The sequence below is a fragment of the Octodon degus genome, unplaced genomic scaffold (assembly GCF_000260255.1).
Source record: "Octodon degus isolate 3935 unplaced genomic scaffold, OctDeg1.0 scaffold00117, whole genome shotgun sequence".
NCBI classification, from domain to species: Eukaryota; Metazoa; Chordata; class Mammalia; order Rodentia; family Octodontidae; genus Octodon; species Octodon degus.
The window spans coordinates 5127788-5147733 of record NW_004524693.1 but is presented as its reverse complement, the minus strand read 5'-3'; the positions used below and the strand labels follow the sequence as shown (position 1 = coordinate 5147733).

The following is a 19946-nucleotide window of genomic DNA, read 5'->3' as shown; positions in this document are numbered from 1 at the left end:
GAAAATCTCAGTACTTACTTAATTTGCTTGGTGAAGTTCTGTATTCTATTTTCTTTTACTAATTTGTATTTTCTTCAGATAATAAAATAATAAAACAACATTGAGATTCCATCTCATGCTAGAAAGAATGCCTATTATCAAAAAACATCAGCTAATAACAAATGCTGGCAAGGCTGTGGGGAAAAAGCAGCTCTTTTCCAATGTTTGTAGGAGTGCAGACTATGAAACTACTGTGGAAATTAGAGTGCGGCTTCCTTAAAAAACTAAAAGTAAAGGTTCCATTCAACCCAGCCGTTCCCCTTCTTGGTATCTTTCCTAAAAAATATGAAAGCATCATACCACAGTAATATATGCACACCCACGTTTATAGCAGCATATATTTTAATATCTGAATCTTGGAAACAGCCCATATGCACATCAATGGATGAATGGATAATGAAGTTGTGGAGTTTCTTTATACATCACGATACAAGAAGGGTTAACTTGAGACATTTCTAGGTAAATGAATGCACTTTGAGATACATAATTTTAAGTGAAAGAAATCAGCACAGATATTTAAATATAACCACTGTTACTCTTGTTTTAGAATATAGAAAATATAAGTAAGGAACAAAATAGAAGATAGATACTGCAAGCAGGAAAAAATGTTTAAATGGGAAGAAAAAAATAGAGGAGGCAGGAGAAAGTGAGGGAATAGAAAAGGAAAAAAATAGAAAAGGAAGACAAAAATAGAAACAAGATGTTTGTAAATAAGGAGGAGAAGCAGGGTTGAAGGGAGGGTAGGGAAAAAGGAAACAAGATATATTACGTACATGTACAAATTCCCAATGATGAATGCAATCATTATGTATTCCAAAATACTACCAATAAAATTGATTTTAAAAAACATAAATCCATGAGCAAAAATTTCAGCAGAACTGCTAATGGGGTACGAAATTCTTTTTTTATTTTATTTCCATTTTTTGGGAAATTCTGAATTGTGACTGATGAAGTGATAACTCTCACAGTACCTCAGTCATAGAGGAATTTCCATTTTTTTTAAATTTTACCTACAAGAACTCAATCAGTTTCACATAATTAATATCAGAGAAACATCTTTTTTATTAGCAAGGGGAGGGGGAAAGTAACCACTAGGATATATGCCAGTGCACTCTGCTCTTACCAAGGCTTACCTTCAAAAGAAATTACTTAACTAGAGCCTAAGCTACTGAATTATTGTCCCCATATCATAACCAGCCGAGGGGAAGGGAAATATTCAATTCCAGCCCAGTTATTCCATCCACATTGGAGAAGGAAATACTCACTTTTCACCCTCTCTGGCTATCTTGTATTACCTTAATGTGGGGAGAAAAATGAGAGGTACTTGTAAAATCCATAGTGCAAGTCCACTAATAATAGGACTACAGAACAGTTCTGTCTCTCACACTTATCTTACGATCACATCAGAGACGAGTACTAATACTTGTATGTAACAGTTCCTATTACGCTATGCATCATGTCAGATATTCAACAACAACAACAAAACAATGACAAGACATGCTAAAAGGTAAAACAAACAGTCTGAAAAGCCAGAGAAAGCCATCAGAATCAGACTCACGATGCTGGAATTTTCAGAGGATGAACTTAAAACAATTATAACTAACATGATAAGGATTTTAATGAAGAATTAGACAATATCCAAAAATAGATGAGTAATTTCAATAGAAAAGATGACAATTCTAAGAATGTATAAAAACTGCTAGATATTAAAACAGAGGTAACAATACTATCTTATTTAACCACATATTATTTGTTAGGAATCAAATAAGATAATGAATTTATATAAATGAAAAAAAATTACAGGGTTGGGGAGATAGCTCAGTGGTCTAAGCGCTTGCCTGGCAAGTGCAAGGACCTGAGTTTAATCCCAGGACTGCATGCCATGCCAGCCCTGGAACCCCAGATGCGCCATCCACTGAAACCAGGCATGGTGTGACATGCCTATAATCCCAGTACTGGGGAGGCTGAGACAAGAGGATCACTATGAATCTGAGCTGGGTAGCGAGATCCTACACCAAATAAATAAATAAGTAAAAGATTTTTAAAAATTACAAAGCATGATGAAACACCAAAGGAACTTACATCATAAAGAGGATGATGATCATCATTATCATAATTAATGATTAGAGAGAATCTGTCACTTCAAAATATACTTTTTATTGAGGTGTGATACTCTTTCTACTAGTGTTCAGAATGAAAACATTGGGCTGAGGAGATGGCTCAATGGTGAAACTGCCTGCCTAGCATGTACAAGGTCATGAGTTCAATCCCTAGTACCAACAAAAACAAAGATGAGAGAGGACCAAGTCATGGATTCCCATGATGAAATAGAATGAAAAGATTGATACTCAAAAGACCTACAAAATTAGCAAACCTGTGTTTCTTAATCTAGCATTCCATTATAACTACTGGGGACCATGACATGTAGAGTTATGTCCCTTGCTTTCCTAGCTAGGCAGAACTCACATCAGAAACTCAAACATGTAGTTCTGGTTTGGATTGGGAAGTGAAGAACTTTTATTCTTGAGATTTTGAACCTTAAGGCTGTAGAAGAAACTCACCCTTCTTCCCACTGTGACTCTATACATATCTCTTTGACTAGATACACTTTGGAAGGAAAAGTTTTTGCAAACTATCAAAGGATAATGATTCTTCAAACAAAAAATCTTAACCTTCTGGGCTATGTTCTTTTTACATCAGTCAGGATGAAAGTTTTGATCCCTGAGTAGACAGGATCAGTGCCTCCTTGTCAACCTGAAGTATGCATAAGAAGACAAACTTTGGACCTCCAGAATCCCTTAAGCATAAGGAAACAACTGGGCATGGTGCTGCATGCCTATAATCCCAGCCTTCTTGGAGGCTGAGGTGAAAGAATCACAAATTTCAGCCAAGCATGAGGTACTCTGACTTAGCAAAGCTTTTCAAAAAGCAATAAAAGGATGGGCCAGGGGAGATGCTAGCTCAGTGCAAACCTCCAGGGTTCAATATTCAATACTGAAAAAAAGAGAGAATAAGGAATCAAAGACTCAGAAAATGAGGTAAATTGAAGAAATAAAGATAGGAAGGAATTAAGGAAGGCCATAATTTTAAAATCGTGCTTTTTGGAAAACCTACAGCTTCCGGACACAAACTTACAGGAGGTTAAAATGCCTTTTTACCTTTAGGGAAACATACTTCAGAAAAATGTCTTAAAAATACAATAAATTACTGGGTGTGATGGCACAAGTGTGCCATCCCATCCCTCAGAAGGTTGAGGGAGAATGATCACTGTGACTTTCAAGCAAGCCTGGGCTACATAGTGAGTTCAGGTCCAGCTTGAAGTACATAAGAAGACCCTGTCTCAAAAAAAGAAAAGCCTATAAATTGAACCTATGCTTTTCCTACCAGACTTCCATCTTCAACGAAGCAGCCCTACTAAAGTAGGTAGCATGTCTCTAAATATCAAACACATAGAAGTGATTCACATTCTGACCTAGCTTACCAAGAGGTGGCCAGTTAGACAGTAAGGATACACATCCTAGATTCCCATCTCGAGAACTTCCCAAGACCATAGAAAAACTGGCAGTCCCAGAACAAAATGCATCCGTCTCTTGAGATCCTATGCTCTATTCTGAGTATGTAATTATTTAATTCTGTCTAGTAAACCCTTCTAATGTCTCACTGATCCATCCTATAATTATTTTCTCTGATGTAAATCAGTAAACCTATATCCTACTCCACGAGGGAGAAAGATGGCATCATTATTTCCTCTTGAGGGTCATCCTTGAACCCTGAACATTTGTCAAACACTATCACTTATGAGGTATTTTACTAATATAATTTTCAGAATAGTCATTCCGGCCAGGTATTATTTTCTTCTTTACTTTGAATAGGAGGAAACAGACTTAGAGATCATGACTAAACTGTCTCATTGCTATCTGTTTCTCAATAAAATTATGGAAAAAAATAAAAGCAAAAAAAAAGAGATCATGACTAACTTGAATGAAGTTCCACAAATGCTAAGTAAAAAGAGTCCACATTTAAGCCAAACATATTCTGTACTCTTTCTACTACACCTGTCTGCCTTCTGAATTGAGTTGGTTTAGTGTCTGACCTACCTGGAGCATACTACCCATGGAAGCTTTCCAGAAGGGCTTTCTTTACTCCTATCACAGTTCCAACCAACCAGGGCCTTTTCAATGTCCATAAGCAAAAAAATAAAAAATGGTGTGGGGGCACTGCCAAGAGCCATGCTCTCTTCTCTAGTTCTAGAGCTATTTTATAATCTTTAATCTTGCTGTTAAAATAGTTTCATCTATTAAATTACAACATTTTTAAACCCATAGCAGAGTTCTGAGAACACCTGAAATGCCATCTCTGTACAGAGAAAAGTACAAACTTAACAGGTCTGGGGCATGAATCCATGTTTTGTTCTGGGAGGCTGCCACCCCTTTCTGCCACCAAACAAGCTTCTAGGGTAACTGAAACACCACAAAAGCAACTTTACAAATCACAGTAGGCACTGATGACACCAGAAAAACAACATTCCTTGCTCTAAGACTATTGACAAAGAAACAAGGGGGGGCAAGAAAAATTCTGTTCTCAAAGCAGAGCACAACAGAGCAACTCAGGCAGGGAGGGTAATATTGTAAATAAGGATTAAACAACCTTGTAAAAGCTGACTGGAAGCTTCATGGAATGACTTGAAAGGGTCATTGGGAGGCCCAGCAGAAATGGAAGAGACTGACAAGTACCCACCTACCATGAAAATGGGAACCACAAGGAGGAAGCTGGGAGTAGAGGATACCAAATTCAGGCTTCTGCAGAAGTGAGGATAGTTCATCTGTTTTCCCCAACTTATTCTCTCTGTGGACTCAATTTACTATAAAAATTTTATTGCTGCATTTATTATGTCAGTTGGAAAAAATTAGACATTGTCTAGGTGGGTAGAGTTCATTAGGGACAAATAAAGAAGATTAATTCATTATCACCATCCTCGGAGTATTTCCAGACAAAGGAAACACTATTATGAGGAAGTCATAACTCTGCCCTGCCATCCTTACTAGTTGAAAGCATCATAGTGCCTCCCCGACCCAGTTCCCCTTGCCATCTACCAATGTGGAATGAGATGATAAAATACTAAGTCTTTAACTATAGACGGCCCACATGTGGGTGAGTTATTCCAAACACTAATAATCCTGTGGGTTCATCCCATCTCTTATCAGACTCAGCACATAGCACCTTCTAAGAAAATCATTTCTACATGAAAGAACCCCTAGTTCACTAAGGTTACTTCTTCTGCTAACTATGCCAACAGCAGAGATTCTAAGGAAGTTCTCTGGTTGAATACAAAGGGAGTCATTTGATGTCACTAGATGTTGTGGCAAACAGTTTTCTTGGCCCAAATAAAAAAAGAACTGAACATTTCCCATTTCATGCTTGCACAACAAAAAGGAGCCCTAGATTACATTCGCTATGTTCTGTTTGTTCTAGAAAGCTGCAGAGAACAGGGGAACCTGTTTACATGCCCCACTCCCATCCACATTCATACCTGTTTCTGAAGTTTTCAGACTTACTTTTTGCAAAGAGCTGAGAGATAGTCTTCCTGGTATCCTCTGACCCCTCATACTCCTTCTCCGCAAGTTGCTTATTGGCAGTCTCTAGACGCTCTGCGGAATTTGGGGACAATTAGCCAAGCCCTAAAAACAACTTTAAGGTGCATGTTGTTTGTTCTCTAGTACTGAGTTTCATCAAAACAATCCTGCATCTTCTAGTTAAACAGAAATGGGTGACAAATACACGTTTGCAAATGTGGATTCCAAAGAAATACTAGACCATGCCAAGGAAGAAGGGGGCAGGCATCTAACATTTTCACTCCTTATTGCCAAAATCTAATTGGAGAATTCTGAATGTCAATGAAATAATTTACACATGAATTGATAAAGCTATCTTTCACCAACAAAGGGGAAGGAGATCACATTTATTATGAAATCTTTAAAGTCATGTAACGTCAAAGCTAGAAACAGACCATGGCAACATCTAGTTGAGCTCCAATTTTACAGATAACGAAAACCCAAAGACAGAAAATAACATCTCCAAGATCAATTTGAAGGTAATGATAGTTTAAACTAGAAGCATTTTCCAGCATCTCCAATATTATCACGTGAAAATAAAAATGAAAGAGGGAGTGGACCCTGGAAATAATAGAGTGAATTACTATTTTAGGTTTCCACAGTCTGAAGACATGCCTCCACCAAGCATATAAAGGAAAAAAGTCTACATCGGTAGGGTTGGAAGGGAATCCCAGCAAGGATTTTGCCTCATAAACTGGCTGCAAGGTCAATCAGACATGTCTCCCAACTTAGATTAAGTAAGCTTAAGACCACATATTACATGGGAGATTGCTCAAGGGCATAAGTGCCTGCCTGGCAGGTGTAAGGTCCTGATTTCTGTCCCCAGTACCAAAAAAGAAGAGAGACCACATATTATTGTCTGTCTGTCTCTCTCTGCCCCTCTCTGTCTCTCTTTCTCTCTGCCCCTCTCTGTCTCTCTTTCTGTCTCTCTCTCTGTCTCTGTCTCCCTGTCTCTCTCACACACACACGTACATACCACACACATACACACACACACACACACACACACACACACGCAAAAATAGTTCCCAAAATTTACTAATTGCAATGAGTTGAATAACCTCAAAGAGCCTGATCTGGTTTTCCTAGGTCCCTCTCTGTCACTTACTTGCTGCTACCTGGAAATACAAAGATAAGTCAATTAGTCCCCTCACCTCTCAGATCCCTGTTGAAGTCATGCATCCTCCGAATCTCACCCTCCAGCTTGTTCCTCATGGCCTTTTCCAGAGCCTCTCTTTTGGAGGATGACTTCACTAGGTTCTCATATGCTTCTGAGACCCGCTGGATTTCTGTCTCCACCTTAAGATAAAAAAGGAAATGTGGTGGTCATGGGAGGAGGTGGATAAGGAAGATGTTCTGAAACCATATATGAAAGACCTCAGTGACAGTTTCTCCTAGGACTCACACATGAAGCAACCCTAACACTGTCGGAAAAGTTTCAAGTAAGACTTCCCAAGTTCAACTGTAGCTCTCTAGGCAACTCACTGTTTCATTAAGATTTCTGATTTCAGAATGTATCGCACATATGTATAGCTACACAAACATATGCAATTTCTGCCTTCAGAGTAGGTAGCAAGACAAAATACATTTACAAATAGAAAATATACTTCATAAATAGGATTACAAATTATTTTAATTTCTGAAAAATGTCTTAGCTTTGATAATAACAACACATACAGTACATAGATATCTTTAATTCAGAGTAGCTAAAAGTTTTTTACATGCTTTTTTTTTTTTTTTTTTTTTTGCAGAACCAGGGATTGAACTCAGACCCTTACACTTGGCAGGGAAGCGCTTATTCTACTGAGCCATCTCCCTGGCCCCACCCATGCTTATTTGTATTTGTATTGATAACCTGTCTAGGCAAAGATACCCCACTTCAGCAAAGAGAAAAGTTAAGCTGATTTTCTTAAGAGTAAGTCAGCAGCAGAGACAATCCTTAAAAACCCAAAGCTTCGCCTCATGTAGTATATAGTTTGATTCAATTTAGCAAACATTTGAAGGGGCAAGCAATTATAAGAACTTGTTAAAGCATAATGCACAGTTTATGTATGAATGAGAACATTGTCATTGCCCTCAAGGAACTTTCAATTTAGTCTACTTAAAGATTACAGGGCAAGATAGAGCTTTAAGAAAAGGAGTAATGCTATAAAGTGTAGAGAAGGAAGCTGTCATTCCTAGTTGGGGGAGGGAAGAGAAGAACAATTTCAGGGAGGAGATGGCATTCAGAGTCAGATCCTGACAGCTGGGTCATATTTCAATGGGCAGAGGTGAGGGGAAGGGTATTCTATTCTGAGTGAGCAAATGCATTCCCAGAATGACCAGTAGTCTCATTTGGCTGGACATTGTGGGGTGCATAGAGGGAAGTTGGAAAGATATGGCTACAAAGATAGATTAGACTCAGATCATAAAAGGGTTTTAATGCCAGGCACTTGAACTTCATCCCTCAGTCAATGGGAAACCAGTACAGAATTTTTAACAGAAATTCATTACTGGAGTTGTTTTATTTGTAGACACCCCTGCAAATTTTGTAAAATGTAAAAAGAAAAAAAAAAACACCAAAGACAAGGGATCTTGTCCCAAATCAACCAGAATCAGGAAGAAAACAAGAAATTAGACTCCAGAGTCTTTCTGTAACCAGTATAGCTTCACCACACATGTGATAACCACAGAGATTATTTGCATATAATTTGTATAATACAAACAAACCCCATGGCCTACAACCATTCTTCAGTCCTTCTCAGCTTTCCACTATCCTCCTTAAGAAAGCTCAGGGCACTTTATTAAGAGAAATATCAGGCCCAGTGGGAAAGTCGGGGGAAAGGTAGGGTTACCAGACAATGCAGACTGAACCCGCCTCCATCTCTCAAATCCTGCCTGAGACAGGACTGCGTAGAAACAAAGAGGCCTATACCACTGAAAAGAGCAGACTTGAAAGTGCTTTTCTCCTTCCAGATGGCACCAAGATAGCAGCACAGAAGGTGAAAACTGGCGAATGGCATTTAGACAAGAGCTGGAAGGCCTGTGCTTGATGAAGTTTTTTTCATGAAATTCAAGTGCTGGGCAGAGAAAATAAACATTTTCATTTGAAACAGCAGGCCTGGTGTTGGTCTACTCTGGGCAGCCTTGAGGGAGGAAGTGATTCTTCCCTGGTTACGATGACATGAGCAGCATTCCCCACAGAATGCCCCACCTGGAAGGCAGGGCCTTAACTCAAGGTATTCAGAATATTGCTGCAACATTTGATAATAATCCTTCTCCTGGCCCCTGTGGAGGTACTGCACCCTTCAAAGGGGCAAAACAGTCACACATCTGCCTGCAAAGCTTCTGTGAAGAAAGAACTCACAGACGGGCATGCTGTGGTTTGGATGTGCAATGTCTCCCCAAAGCTCCATGAGCTCAGAGTCGGGACTCTGGGAAGGTGATTGCATCACAGAGTCACTACAGCTCAATTGCTATTAGGACTTGGGGCCTGGATAGAGGGGATCACTGGAAACGTGATATGGAAGGGGTGGTCTCCCTCCTGGGCTCCTCTCTTTTCTTACTGCTTTCTGGCTACAATGACATGAGCAGACTGGCTGAAACTCTGCACCAAAATAACATCTCCTCCTTTGAGGTGGACGTGTTGGGTACTATATGTCAGCAACAAGAAAGTGACTAAGACAGTGCAGAGCCTCTGACTCGGTTTGGCTGAAGATAGGGCAGGAGAGAGAGAGGGTAGTGGTAGGTTTCCAGACCTACTCTCGCTCTTTATTATACTATGAGCTTCCATTTTCCCTCTTCTCCCTATCCTCCACCATTGGCTTGTCCTCTATTACTGCCACTCAGCATGTACCAACTACACTTATTTGTACCATCATTTCACATCCAGGAGAACAAGCAACAACAAAGACTTATACAAAATCTTATTCTGTTGTTCTTGCCATAGCCCCCCACACCCAAATCACCAGGGATTCTTTGGAAAAGAGGTCCTACAGAAGATTTGTGCTCATTCTTCAGTGACTGCATCAAAGATGGGCCAGGGACCACACTGAATAAAGTTTCCAGAGGGATTTTTAATCTTTTTTTTTTTTTTTTTTGGCGGAACCAGGGATTGAACTCAGGCCCTTGCACTTGCCAGGGAAGTGCTTAGTCCACTGAGCCATCTCCCTGGCCCCTCCAGAGGGATTTTTAAGAGTTAACCTAATCAGCCAAACTGGACTTCTAATGTATAGATAGAATTAATTAACTGCACCAATGTGATGTGGGGCATAGTTAACATGAGAGGAAGGAGAAAATATAAAAATGGGGTGAATCTAGATACAAAGAGCTCTTTTTTCACCTTGACAGCCCCCATACAGATTTGGGAAAGTTGAAGTTGGGGTAGATTTTTTGCTACATGAAAATAATTAGGTGAGAATAAACCCCTTACTCCCTAGGATTGGGATCAGGTGCTTGCAAATTCTAAGTCTCATTCTGAAATTTCTACTTGTAGTGTCTCCTGAGGACAAAAGTAGTAAACAGAACAAGGAACTGTCCCTGCCTCCCACACCTTCAGCTTCACCTCCCTGAACAATACTCACAGCATAAAGTTAGCATGCCACACAAATTCAACCATGACAAAAGCTGCAAAGTTGCTACCAAAGCCATAGCCCTATTCACCAAACAGCCACTAACATTCTTAGCTTGGGGCATTCAAGAGGCAAAATCTCAGCTGCAGAAGACAGGAGGGGCTGGGGGAAGAATGTGAACTGGGACACACACTTCTTTTTCTACTTCCTTAGCTCAGGGCTGTCACCTGTTACACAGCTGTGATGCTAAGCTCTTCCTGCCCCTCCTCACACACACCAGAGAAAAAGAGCAGATGTTGAATCTGAGCTGTGCAAAAGGACCAAAGCAAAAAGGGGGAAGGGGAAAAGTGCTGAAAAAATTAGTAGAACTCCCAGTAGGAAGGAAACGCTCATCTTTTCCCAGAACAAGGCAAGGCAGGCTTTAACTGCAGCTGATGGGATTTCTCTAGAACTATGAACTATGGTTTTATGTTTTATTTTCACATTCATACTGGGAAAATATAATTCAGACAAAATGCCTTTAAATGCTGGCAGGTGCATCACTGACATAGGCATCACGAGTATTCTTAAACTTATGAAGAGGTATGCCTGCTCCTTTTGGAATTCTAGATCAATTATATTTTCTTAAGAACTACAGTATCCAGAAAATTAATAATTTTTTTTGTCTTAGTATAAATGTAAAATTACTACTTCTCCTGGAGAGACAAGCAGATTTTTTTCTAAAGGTTTAACCATATTCAGCTTCTGACAGAGAAACCCTGAAGACCTGCCTGTTTGTAATACAGCCACCCACAACTGGAAACTGTTATGTGGAGATTAAGTCCCACTAGTAAGATTTTAAGGAGAACTCAAAGTCCTCCAAAAGGCTCACTTTCTGCAGTCTTGCCACCTTCTCATAGCATCCTTCCAACTCCTGACGCAAGTTTCGGTTCTCATCTGAGAGGATCTCAACCATCTGCTGGGCTCTGGAGACAATGGCAAAGGGATCAGCAGCCATTGGTTGGTAAGAAGCAGATTGCTGGGTCCGAGGCATAGCTGAATAGGCTTCTCCTGGCTGTTGCTGCTGTGGGTGGTGGTGGTGATGCTGCTGTTGCTGGGGCTGCTGCTGTACCTGCTGACTCAGGCCTGGTTGGGAGAGACGGTAATGATCCCCCTGGTGAGCCTGATTAGGAAGAAAATGTTGCTGGGGCCTAGGTAGGTGAGCTGAGTGGTCCCCCTGGTTTGGAACCAAAGGATGCTGGGCAGGAGACAATCTAGTAGATGGTGGAGACTGCAGCAGGGTCAAGGAACCCCCAGATGTCAGAGAAGAAGTTGGGCTGTGAGGTTGAGAGCTCCTGGCTGACAATGTCAGTGTGATGTCCTGTGTTGGCCTGGAAAACATGAAGGGCAGGCTCTGGTTAGGTTCTCTCCTGATGCACTGTCAAACAAGAAAGTGACATGAAGAGGCTTTTGCTGTCCCCAGGGTACCTGCCACATAAGCAGGCAGAGGCACACCACAAGATACCTACAAAGTTCTCTACAGTTCTTTCGCATTCAACCTCCCATCACTGTCTGACAGAGGGTGGGATTCCATGGGTGTTTGAACCAAACGACTTCCAAACCAAAAGAAAACCCAAAGGATGTGTGCATCTACATTCATTGCTCATATGTGAGTATTTTAAGTAATTCTTTTATAAGGTAATTTTCATGTCATTATCTTAAACAAAATCTAATATTGGAAATAACATTATGTATGTGGTCCATCAAACATAAAGATTTCAAATTTAGAATATGTGTTTCACTTATCCAGAGGCTAAAAAAAAAAGTCATCAAAACTACCTTTAACTTCCTATCTGAAACTGCCTTTGAAAAGCCCTATGTTCATTTAAAAACATTAAATATATCAAAAATACTCAGGAGGCTAAGACAGGAGGCCTGGAAGTTCAAGTCCAGCCTGGCAACTTCGTAAGACACTATCTCAAAATAAAAATAATAAATAAATTAAATGGCCAGGGATATAGAATCCAGTATTCTTCAGTACTATCAGAAGAAATCCCATAAAATAATAATCATTCATTGTCTTACTGATAATTTAATGGTGTCCATTAGTAGTAACAATACCAAAACTGGGAGGAAGTAATAAGCAACAACACATCCTATTTTAGAAGTACTGCATCATAAATGTAATGACTGGAAAGGCCTTAGAGAAATTATGTCACCCAACAACATCACTGCACAAGAAGTCAAGATCCAGAGAAAGGAACTGATTTGCTGAGTATTAGCATGAGTTAATGCACTGGTTTCCATGCACTATTATTCAGAACACTAGCCTATTGCTTATACAAAGTTCCACAGAGAACTCCAGAACTTCGATTAATATGGCTCTCCTTTCCTTTGTATCTAGATACTACATACAAAATATTAATATCTGGGTATAAATAATTTGTATATAATGCATATTAGCCAGTAAGGGAAATAGAGTATGTGGAAGGATCACTTTCCACTATCATCACTACCATACCAGTAAGCATATCTGTTGGTGCACACTGAAGACAGAAAGCTTGCTCACTTTCCTCTCAGCCCACACCCAACTACTCCAATATGCTCCTAAATCCTGTGGATACTTGTCCTACACTTGATATTTGTCAATGCAAAGAGGGCAGATGGCTAAGAATATGGGATTTAGATCCCAATAGGGAAAGTTTGGACACCACTTTCACTACTTACTATTTGTGTAACCTTTCAAATTACTTAAGCTGTAAGACCCTGTTTCTTTCCTAAGGCTGCAAATGAATTGCAAAATACTGGGGTCTTCACATATTTAGCTCAATAATAATTACAGTCTCTTATCTATCTCCCAGTGAGACAGGGTGACCTTGTTATCATGTTACTTATGGTATACCCTTTGTGCTACTTTGTATAAATTTCATGGTGGAACTGGGACAAATCACCAGAAGCAATTAACTTTTAATAGGCATTCCAGATGCTAAAGCACATGCCTCTCCCCACACTCCAGTTATCATTATTGTCCCTACCAAAGCTCCTTACTATAATGGCTCTTCACAGTTACAAAATCATTGCAAATACTTGCTAATATAGACATTCCTTGTTTAACTAGGTTGTTAGTATTCTGAACAAAGAAATGCCCAAAGGAAACTCCAACTTGATGACTTTGCTTTTATTTGCATAACTCTTACATATAATACTATAATATATATAGAACATAAAACTACAGTACCATACTATACAGCAACAGTAAAAATTACAGTATTGTATAAATGAAGTATATAAATAAGGTATACTCTAAAAGCATAGACATCGGGGCTCTGTATACAAGGTGCACAAAGCCATACAAAAAAATAAAGATGGTAAGGCTGCATGGTAGGTGGTAAGTCTGATCTGCACACCTTGGTCTTCAGTCTAAAAAGTTGTTAAACAGGTTAAATAAGGAAAAATCACTACACTAAGTTTCAGGATATTCAGTAACCTAAATGATCACAAAAGCCTCAAGCCTGTTCAAACCCTGAATCTATCCTTCAGGCCTATGTACACCTCCAGTGTACGCACATTCTTCTAACTTCATATATATGTTTCTATATTATTACACAATATAGAAGTAGGCATGCAAACTACTTGAGCACAGAAGAATTGACATGATACATGTTATATCCAATCTTTCTTTCCAAGAGCCCAAAACATTCACTACATCAAAAACCTGGGAGCTGTTTATAAACTTATTTGGGAAAGAATTCCTATTTGCATTCTGTAGACCTCTGTTGTCTTCATAGGTAATATAGAACATTTGCTTTCTTTCCTCTTTGAGTAAGAGCTACTATCATTCCTATATGTCCCTAGAATTAAAATATGATGTCTTGGGATTTACTATTTCTTGGGCAGAAAGGAGGGATTTAAATTTCATATTTTCTAATCAAGGTTTCTAATTTTAAGGCATAATATTACTATATCAAATTTCATCCTCATTCCCTGGATTTGGAAGCTGAATGCCTAGGAGGTGTTTTCTTTTAGAGACTGAACACTACATTCCAAACTGGGCTTCCTCTACACACCTCCCATGGGCCCTATCAAGCAAACTAGTCCTTTCTCTAAAACAGACTAGGCCATTGGCCTCCCTCTTGGCCTAAAGGCTCAAAGGCCTTTCCAGGCCCTGGACAGTACACAGCCTCCCAGAGGCCCCAGGAAGGAAGAGACTATAAGGCTCCCGGAAAGACGTCTCCACAGTCAGATAAGCCCAAGAGGAAGATAAGCAGAAAAGAGGCAGCTGCCCTTCAGTTCCCCAGACTGGTAAAGGAAACAGGTCTCAGTGCATCATATTGTAAAACCAAGGCATTCAGTCACTGGCAGGTTTGTAAATAAACAAAGGCTTGGACAGTTGTAAAAGGAGAGAAAACCTTTTAGCAAAGGATTCCATCTGGACTACAACCTCTACCCACCCCACACACCAAAAAGTAGGATAGAATTAACACTGAGATGAAGTTTCCACTGAGAAAAAGTAAAGATGGGCAGGGGAGAACTATGAGAAATAACAGAGGAAGCAAAAAACATACTCAAAATTAAATAATAAGAAGAGTGATGATAATAATTATAAAAGCAGCAGTCATGTGAGTAGCACACTGTCTAAGTCTTTCCACCCTACAGAATCATTCCCCACTGACACATTAACCAGGAGCACAAGCCATCCATGGATGAAAGAATCACATGATCCCGTGGAAGACTAGGCCTACTTCCCTGCCACTTTCCTCCTTTCATCCTATCCCTTCTGAGACTACCTGGCCTACTGGTGCTCTCCAGAAAAGGTGACAGCATGGCAATTTGTACAAGACGAAGACTACTGACTCAAATCTGGCCCTCCCTAAAGACTGCAGGGTTGGGGAGTGTGGAGGGAGGCTCCTGAAGAGAGCTTGTGAGGACACTAAGGGAACGCCACTCTCCCGAGCTGGCTCAGAACCTTCTATCCTAACACCTCCACAGCTGGGAGATCCACCCTCTCCAGCCGCCCCCCACATACTCACATGCACACACATGCACACACCTGTCCACTCACACACAAGCCCACTAATGACACTTGAATCAGAAGAGGTGCCACCAACAACCTAGAGTTCAAGTTATCCTCACCACCAGAATGGTGTCTCTCCCAGGCTCTGGGATAGTGAATCTGTGAATCCTGCAGCTGGCTGTAAATTTCAGATGGTTCCTCTTTCACAACCAGCTCTGCTTTGAACTAGAGTCAGATCACCCTGAGATTCCACTCAACAAGAATTTCAAGAAATTTCAGATCTTGGCAAGATTTCAACAACCTAAAGGAACTGGCTGCTTTATAAACAGAAATGATTTAATTTTTAAAAGCAGTCAATAAATATATAAACTCCGGATGCAGAAAGGCTCAGCATTTAGAAAGACACATATTCAGAAATTTAAAAATTTTTCAGATGGCTTGGCCTTGTTTCCCATCTGCAGTTCTGGGTATTCAAGATATTTATTTTTAAGTGGGGAGGAGAACATAGGGAAGATGAAATAATCGAATAATTGTTTATAACATTCTTTTCATTTTAACAGCAAATCTCCACCATTTCACTGTACCTCTAAAGGCAAACAAAGGTTGTTGTTGTTATTTTAGACAGTAATATATTCAAAAAGCTTGCTTTGCGTCCTGATCTGTAATTTGTGGAATAAAAACTAAGAAGGTAGTCTTCCAACTGGTGCTAGCAGCAGTTACTTGAAAGTATACTCACTAACCATACAGCTAGTGCTTAAAGGAAATAAAAAGAAAAAGATGTGTCAACACCTAAAAGCAATACAGTCTGGCAAAGCTGTTCAACTACTTTCTCTTGCCAAGAAAGTGTCAATAGGTGCCACTCCCTCACACTGAGGCGTACAAAAAGCTTATGGTTAGAATTTGCCTAATACAGACCCAAACTGCTTCCTCCAATTTAGGAAATATCAATCAAGAACATCAATCACTGTATTCCTGTCCCACAGAGAAATAATACTTCAAGAAAACCCTTGTATTAAAAAGCTACTGTTCAAGAGCAGCTGGAGTTTGGAAACATGGCTGGCAATACAGCATTGATTAGCATGCTTAAGGGTCTGGGCTCCATACTCAGAAGTAGAGAGAGACGAGGAGACAGAGAAAGACAGACACATAGAGAAAAGAAAGAAAAAGGGGGTAATAGAAGGGAAGGAGGGAGGGTAAGTCAGTATGGATTCTGTTGCAGAAAAAGGGTGAGTAAGATTCACAAATAATTTAGGATGGAGAAAATATACCTATCTTCCTGTAAAATACATGCAACTGAATTTCTTTGGTGGTTTAATCAGTATGGGAAGGAAAAAAACCTCTTTGTCTCTTTATTATTTATTTAGGCAGATCAAAGGGCTTTTCCATCCAGCTTCAAACACTGTGGGAGTCATTTCAGATCACAAACAATACTGCTGAATGAGTTCTGAAAATAGCTTTCCTGGGAAGGCGGGCCCTATGCTGAGTGGGGCTTTGGCTTCTGCTCCACACCCCAGACAATACACTCCCTTCCCACAAGTAAGAAGCCATCAGCCCTTCTACATAGGCAGGAGTCCCACAGTCTCTTCCATACTGATAGGAAAAGCAAAACAACCCTCCCCCAATCTTCATTGACATTTTGCTGGCTTGAATGGGTTTCCACTAAGCTGTAATGTCCAACAGAGAAGCCCTTCCCTCAGTCTTCATCGGGCAGATGGAAACCTCATTCTTACTCTGGTAAGGCTGAATGGCTGTGTCCTTACCCTCATTTCCTGTGCTAATACACATATCAGAATTCAAGCTCTGGTCTTTTGAAAGCTGCAGAGAGGGTGAAGAGTTATGAAATCAATGGTGGGTGAAGGGGAAAAATCCTAAAGCACCAAAAGTTAGGGAACAACTTGTTTTCTTTTTAAACAAAAATAAGACCTGCAACGCAGGAAATGAAATATCAGGAATTACAAGGTTTTATTTTACTTCCACCCTGCTCTACCCCTTGAGTGCCTTCTCTCCTAATTCACCAGATCACCAGGTCAATTAGAAGTGGTTGCTTCCCAAATGAGTGAGCAGAGGACAGGATTCAAAGAGGTACACTTCAAAAAGATCACAGACATAGTATATGATTGCCTGTGGAAAAAGGCTAGCCTAGGGGTAAGGACTTCAAATCCCATGGAGACCCAGCATTGCTCATGGGCACAAAACAGGAACACACCCATAACTGCCATCGTTGCTGCTCTTGGTTTCAACCTTCCCTTGCTTTATATGCTGAAATATTACTGATCAGCCACACAGCCCAAGACCAATAACTGAACAGATTCATAGATTCTTAAGGTATGATGAATAGAGTAACAGGGCAAGGGGATTTAGAATATTTAAGAGGTATATTTAGGAAGAATTGATTATATGAAACACAAGAAATGAGAACATTTTTCTTTGTGTATTTTGTCATCTAGACAAAACTTCTACATGACATGCTCAAATGTTTAGAATCACAACAGGCAACTAACTCTAAAGAAAGACAAAGCAGTCCAGATTTCAAGAACTGCAAGGAAGTACAAGGCAAGTATAACATTTTGAATGTGCACACATGTCATTCCCCACTACCACCATCATCTCTGGCTGCTTAATGTCTAAGAGAATCACAGTAATTCGACAGAAAAAGCACAACTAACCAGAAACAGATTTGTTAGCAAGTATAGGTGATGAGAATTTATGGAGGGGAATGCATGGAAGTGATAGGATGTTGCACACCAATTAAAGTCCAAGATAATTTGTTTCTGCTTCTCAAGGAAGGGCTTAATAACCCACAAGAAGAGGAAAATGGACACATTTGTCAATACCCTAGGAGGCAGAACAACAGATAGTTACTAAAATCAGGACTTTTGTTCCTCTTCATCCCCTTGGCACACTCTAGGCCAGGCCCATCCTATAAGGTCAAGGGACCATTAATACAGTACTAATTACGGATGAAGAGGCTAGAAATTCTAGTTGAGGGAGGTAATTCACTCATCCAGGAGGGAATATACATTGCAGAATTTGTTAAACTAAATATGTGCCCATTCCTTAAGATTCCCAACACGTAGCAGAAGAGTATGGTTGGGGATGAGGTCAGGAAATGACAGAAAGGGAACACTCTTACCTGGCTGCTCCATACTCAGGGGGATGCTGATACCTCATCAGTTGCCCCTCTGTTCTCCCTGGCTGGTTCAGGCGATGCTCACTATAGAAGTACCCTGGCTCTTGGGCTTTGCACACTACAGACTGGGGTGGCATGCCCTTGAAGGGATAATCTGGTGGGGGGCCTCGGTGTTCCATGCCCTTCAGGCTATGCTGATTGGGAGCCAGCCCTTGGGCCTTGTAGAATTCACTGGAACTTGTGGGGTTCTTGTAGAGGTCATTGGGTTGTGGTGGGGAGAGGGGAGCACTGGTAACAGGTGGATGGGCCTTAACTCCACTGGTGGCTAGTGACATTTGCATCAATCGCTCACTCAAGGAACGGACATGCCCTTGTTTAAGGTCTCTGAGTCCTTCATCCTGGTGCATCTTCCCAGGATTGAGCCTCTGAACTGATGGGCGTCCCTCGGTCCTCATCTTCTGGTTAGTGACACCAGTGACATAGAAGGCAGCTCCAACACTGGCATGCTGTTGACCCCGAAAATATTGGGACTGGACTTTGGCTTCTTCATAAGTTGGAAGTTCTTCATTATTCTGCACTCGGGGGGACAGCTGCTTTTCCATGATGATGTTTTCTGATTGGATTTCCTGGCCCTGGGGTTCCTGGCGAGCAGCGTGTGCTACCAACTGTTGGTGGTGGTCTTGGGGACTCAACACATCATTTTGAGGGCCTGGGTTCCCACTGCCAGTGGGAAAAGGAGGGCCATTCCCTGTGGCTTGCTGGTGGATGGCAAGCAGGTTGCGATTCTCACTAGGGTTGCCATAGCGAAGCTGCTCTTGTAGCAGACGCTGCAATACTGTGGTCCCTCCACTTGGTTGTTCTTCAGAATTTCTCATCTCTATCGCTGGTGGTGCCTTGTGAAGAGAGAGAGAAACTGGGCACTTGGGCTGCCCTTGACCTGGGAAGGGGAAACAGGAAGCTTAACACCCAGTTGATGGATAAATCAGTCCTCTAAATGGGGAAGAAAATGGATATTTGGGGACAAAAATTCCATTGTAGAAACAAAGTAGAGAACTGAATCTAGAAAAAAATAGATCAATTGCTGGGATTCCTGGCTTTAGCACCAATATGATGAGGAATGTGAAGGCATAAGAGCTCTATTTCCTCTTCCACTTTTAGCATGAGTTATATAGTCAATCTTGACTTAATTCCTAAGAGGACTGGGGAAATCTAGGGCAGTTAAGTAGAGTGATCAGAGTGGGCAATTTTCCAAGGTCCTGACTCACATTGTTCATCTCTCTGTACTTTATGTAAATTAAAAAATCCAAGTCTTACAGCTGTGGAGGAAGGGGCAGGACAGTGGGGAATATTATCCCATAGATAGGATTTGTAAAGCAGTTCAGTATGTGACGGGAGCTATAAAAGGCTAAATAAGAATTAAAATAAACAACAGGTGACAAGAGCTTGGCCAGAGAGAAATGATCCTTAAGTTGATGCAATTCTTTTTTTCAGGTCTCATGGAACTCTGAAACACATCGTTTTATTAAAAAAAATCATTTTTGGTATTGTGAGTTTTGGGTGCTCTGTGGCTTAATTAGAGAATGCCTTGGCATAAGTATTAATAACAAAGTTTCTCTTTCAGC

At 40.5% G+C, this 19946-nt stretch overlaps 1 protein-coding gene across 5 annotated transcripts in view; it reads right to left on the bottom strand.

Moving 5' to 3' along the window:
• Positions 1-19946, bottom strand: part of Amot (angiomotin) — an 80283-nt gene that overhangs the window by 41837 nt on the left and 18500 nt on the right. For 3 of the 5 annotated variants that reach the window (XM_023699886.1, XM_023699885.1, XM_023699887.1), the window contains 4 exons: positions 18328-19261; positions 11073-11571; positions 6806-6950; positions 5595-5687 (listed from right to left, as the gene is read on the bottom strand). In XM_023699886.1, coding sequence (XP_023555654.1) covers positions 5595-5687; positions 6806-6950; positions 11073-11571; positions 18328-19199 — 1609 coding nt within the window. In that variant the 5' untranslated portion in view covers positions 19200-19261. The remainder of the gene's footprint in view (positions 1-5594; positions 5688-6805; positions 6951-11072; positions 11572-18327; positions 19262-19946) is intronic. The other 2 variants (XM_023699888.1, XM_023699889.1) reach the window with 1 other exon arrangement.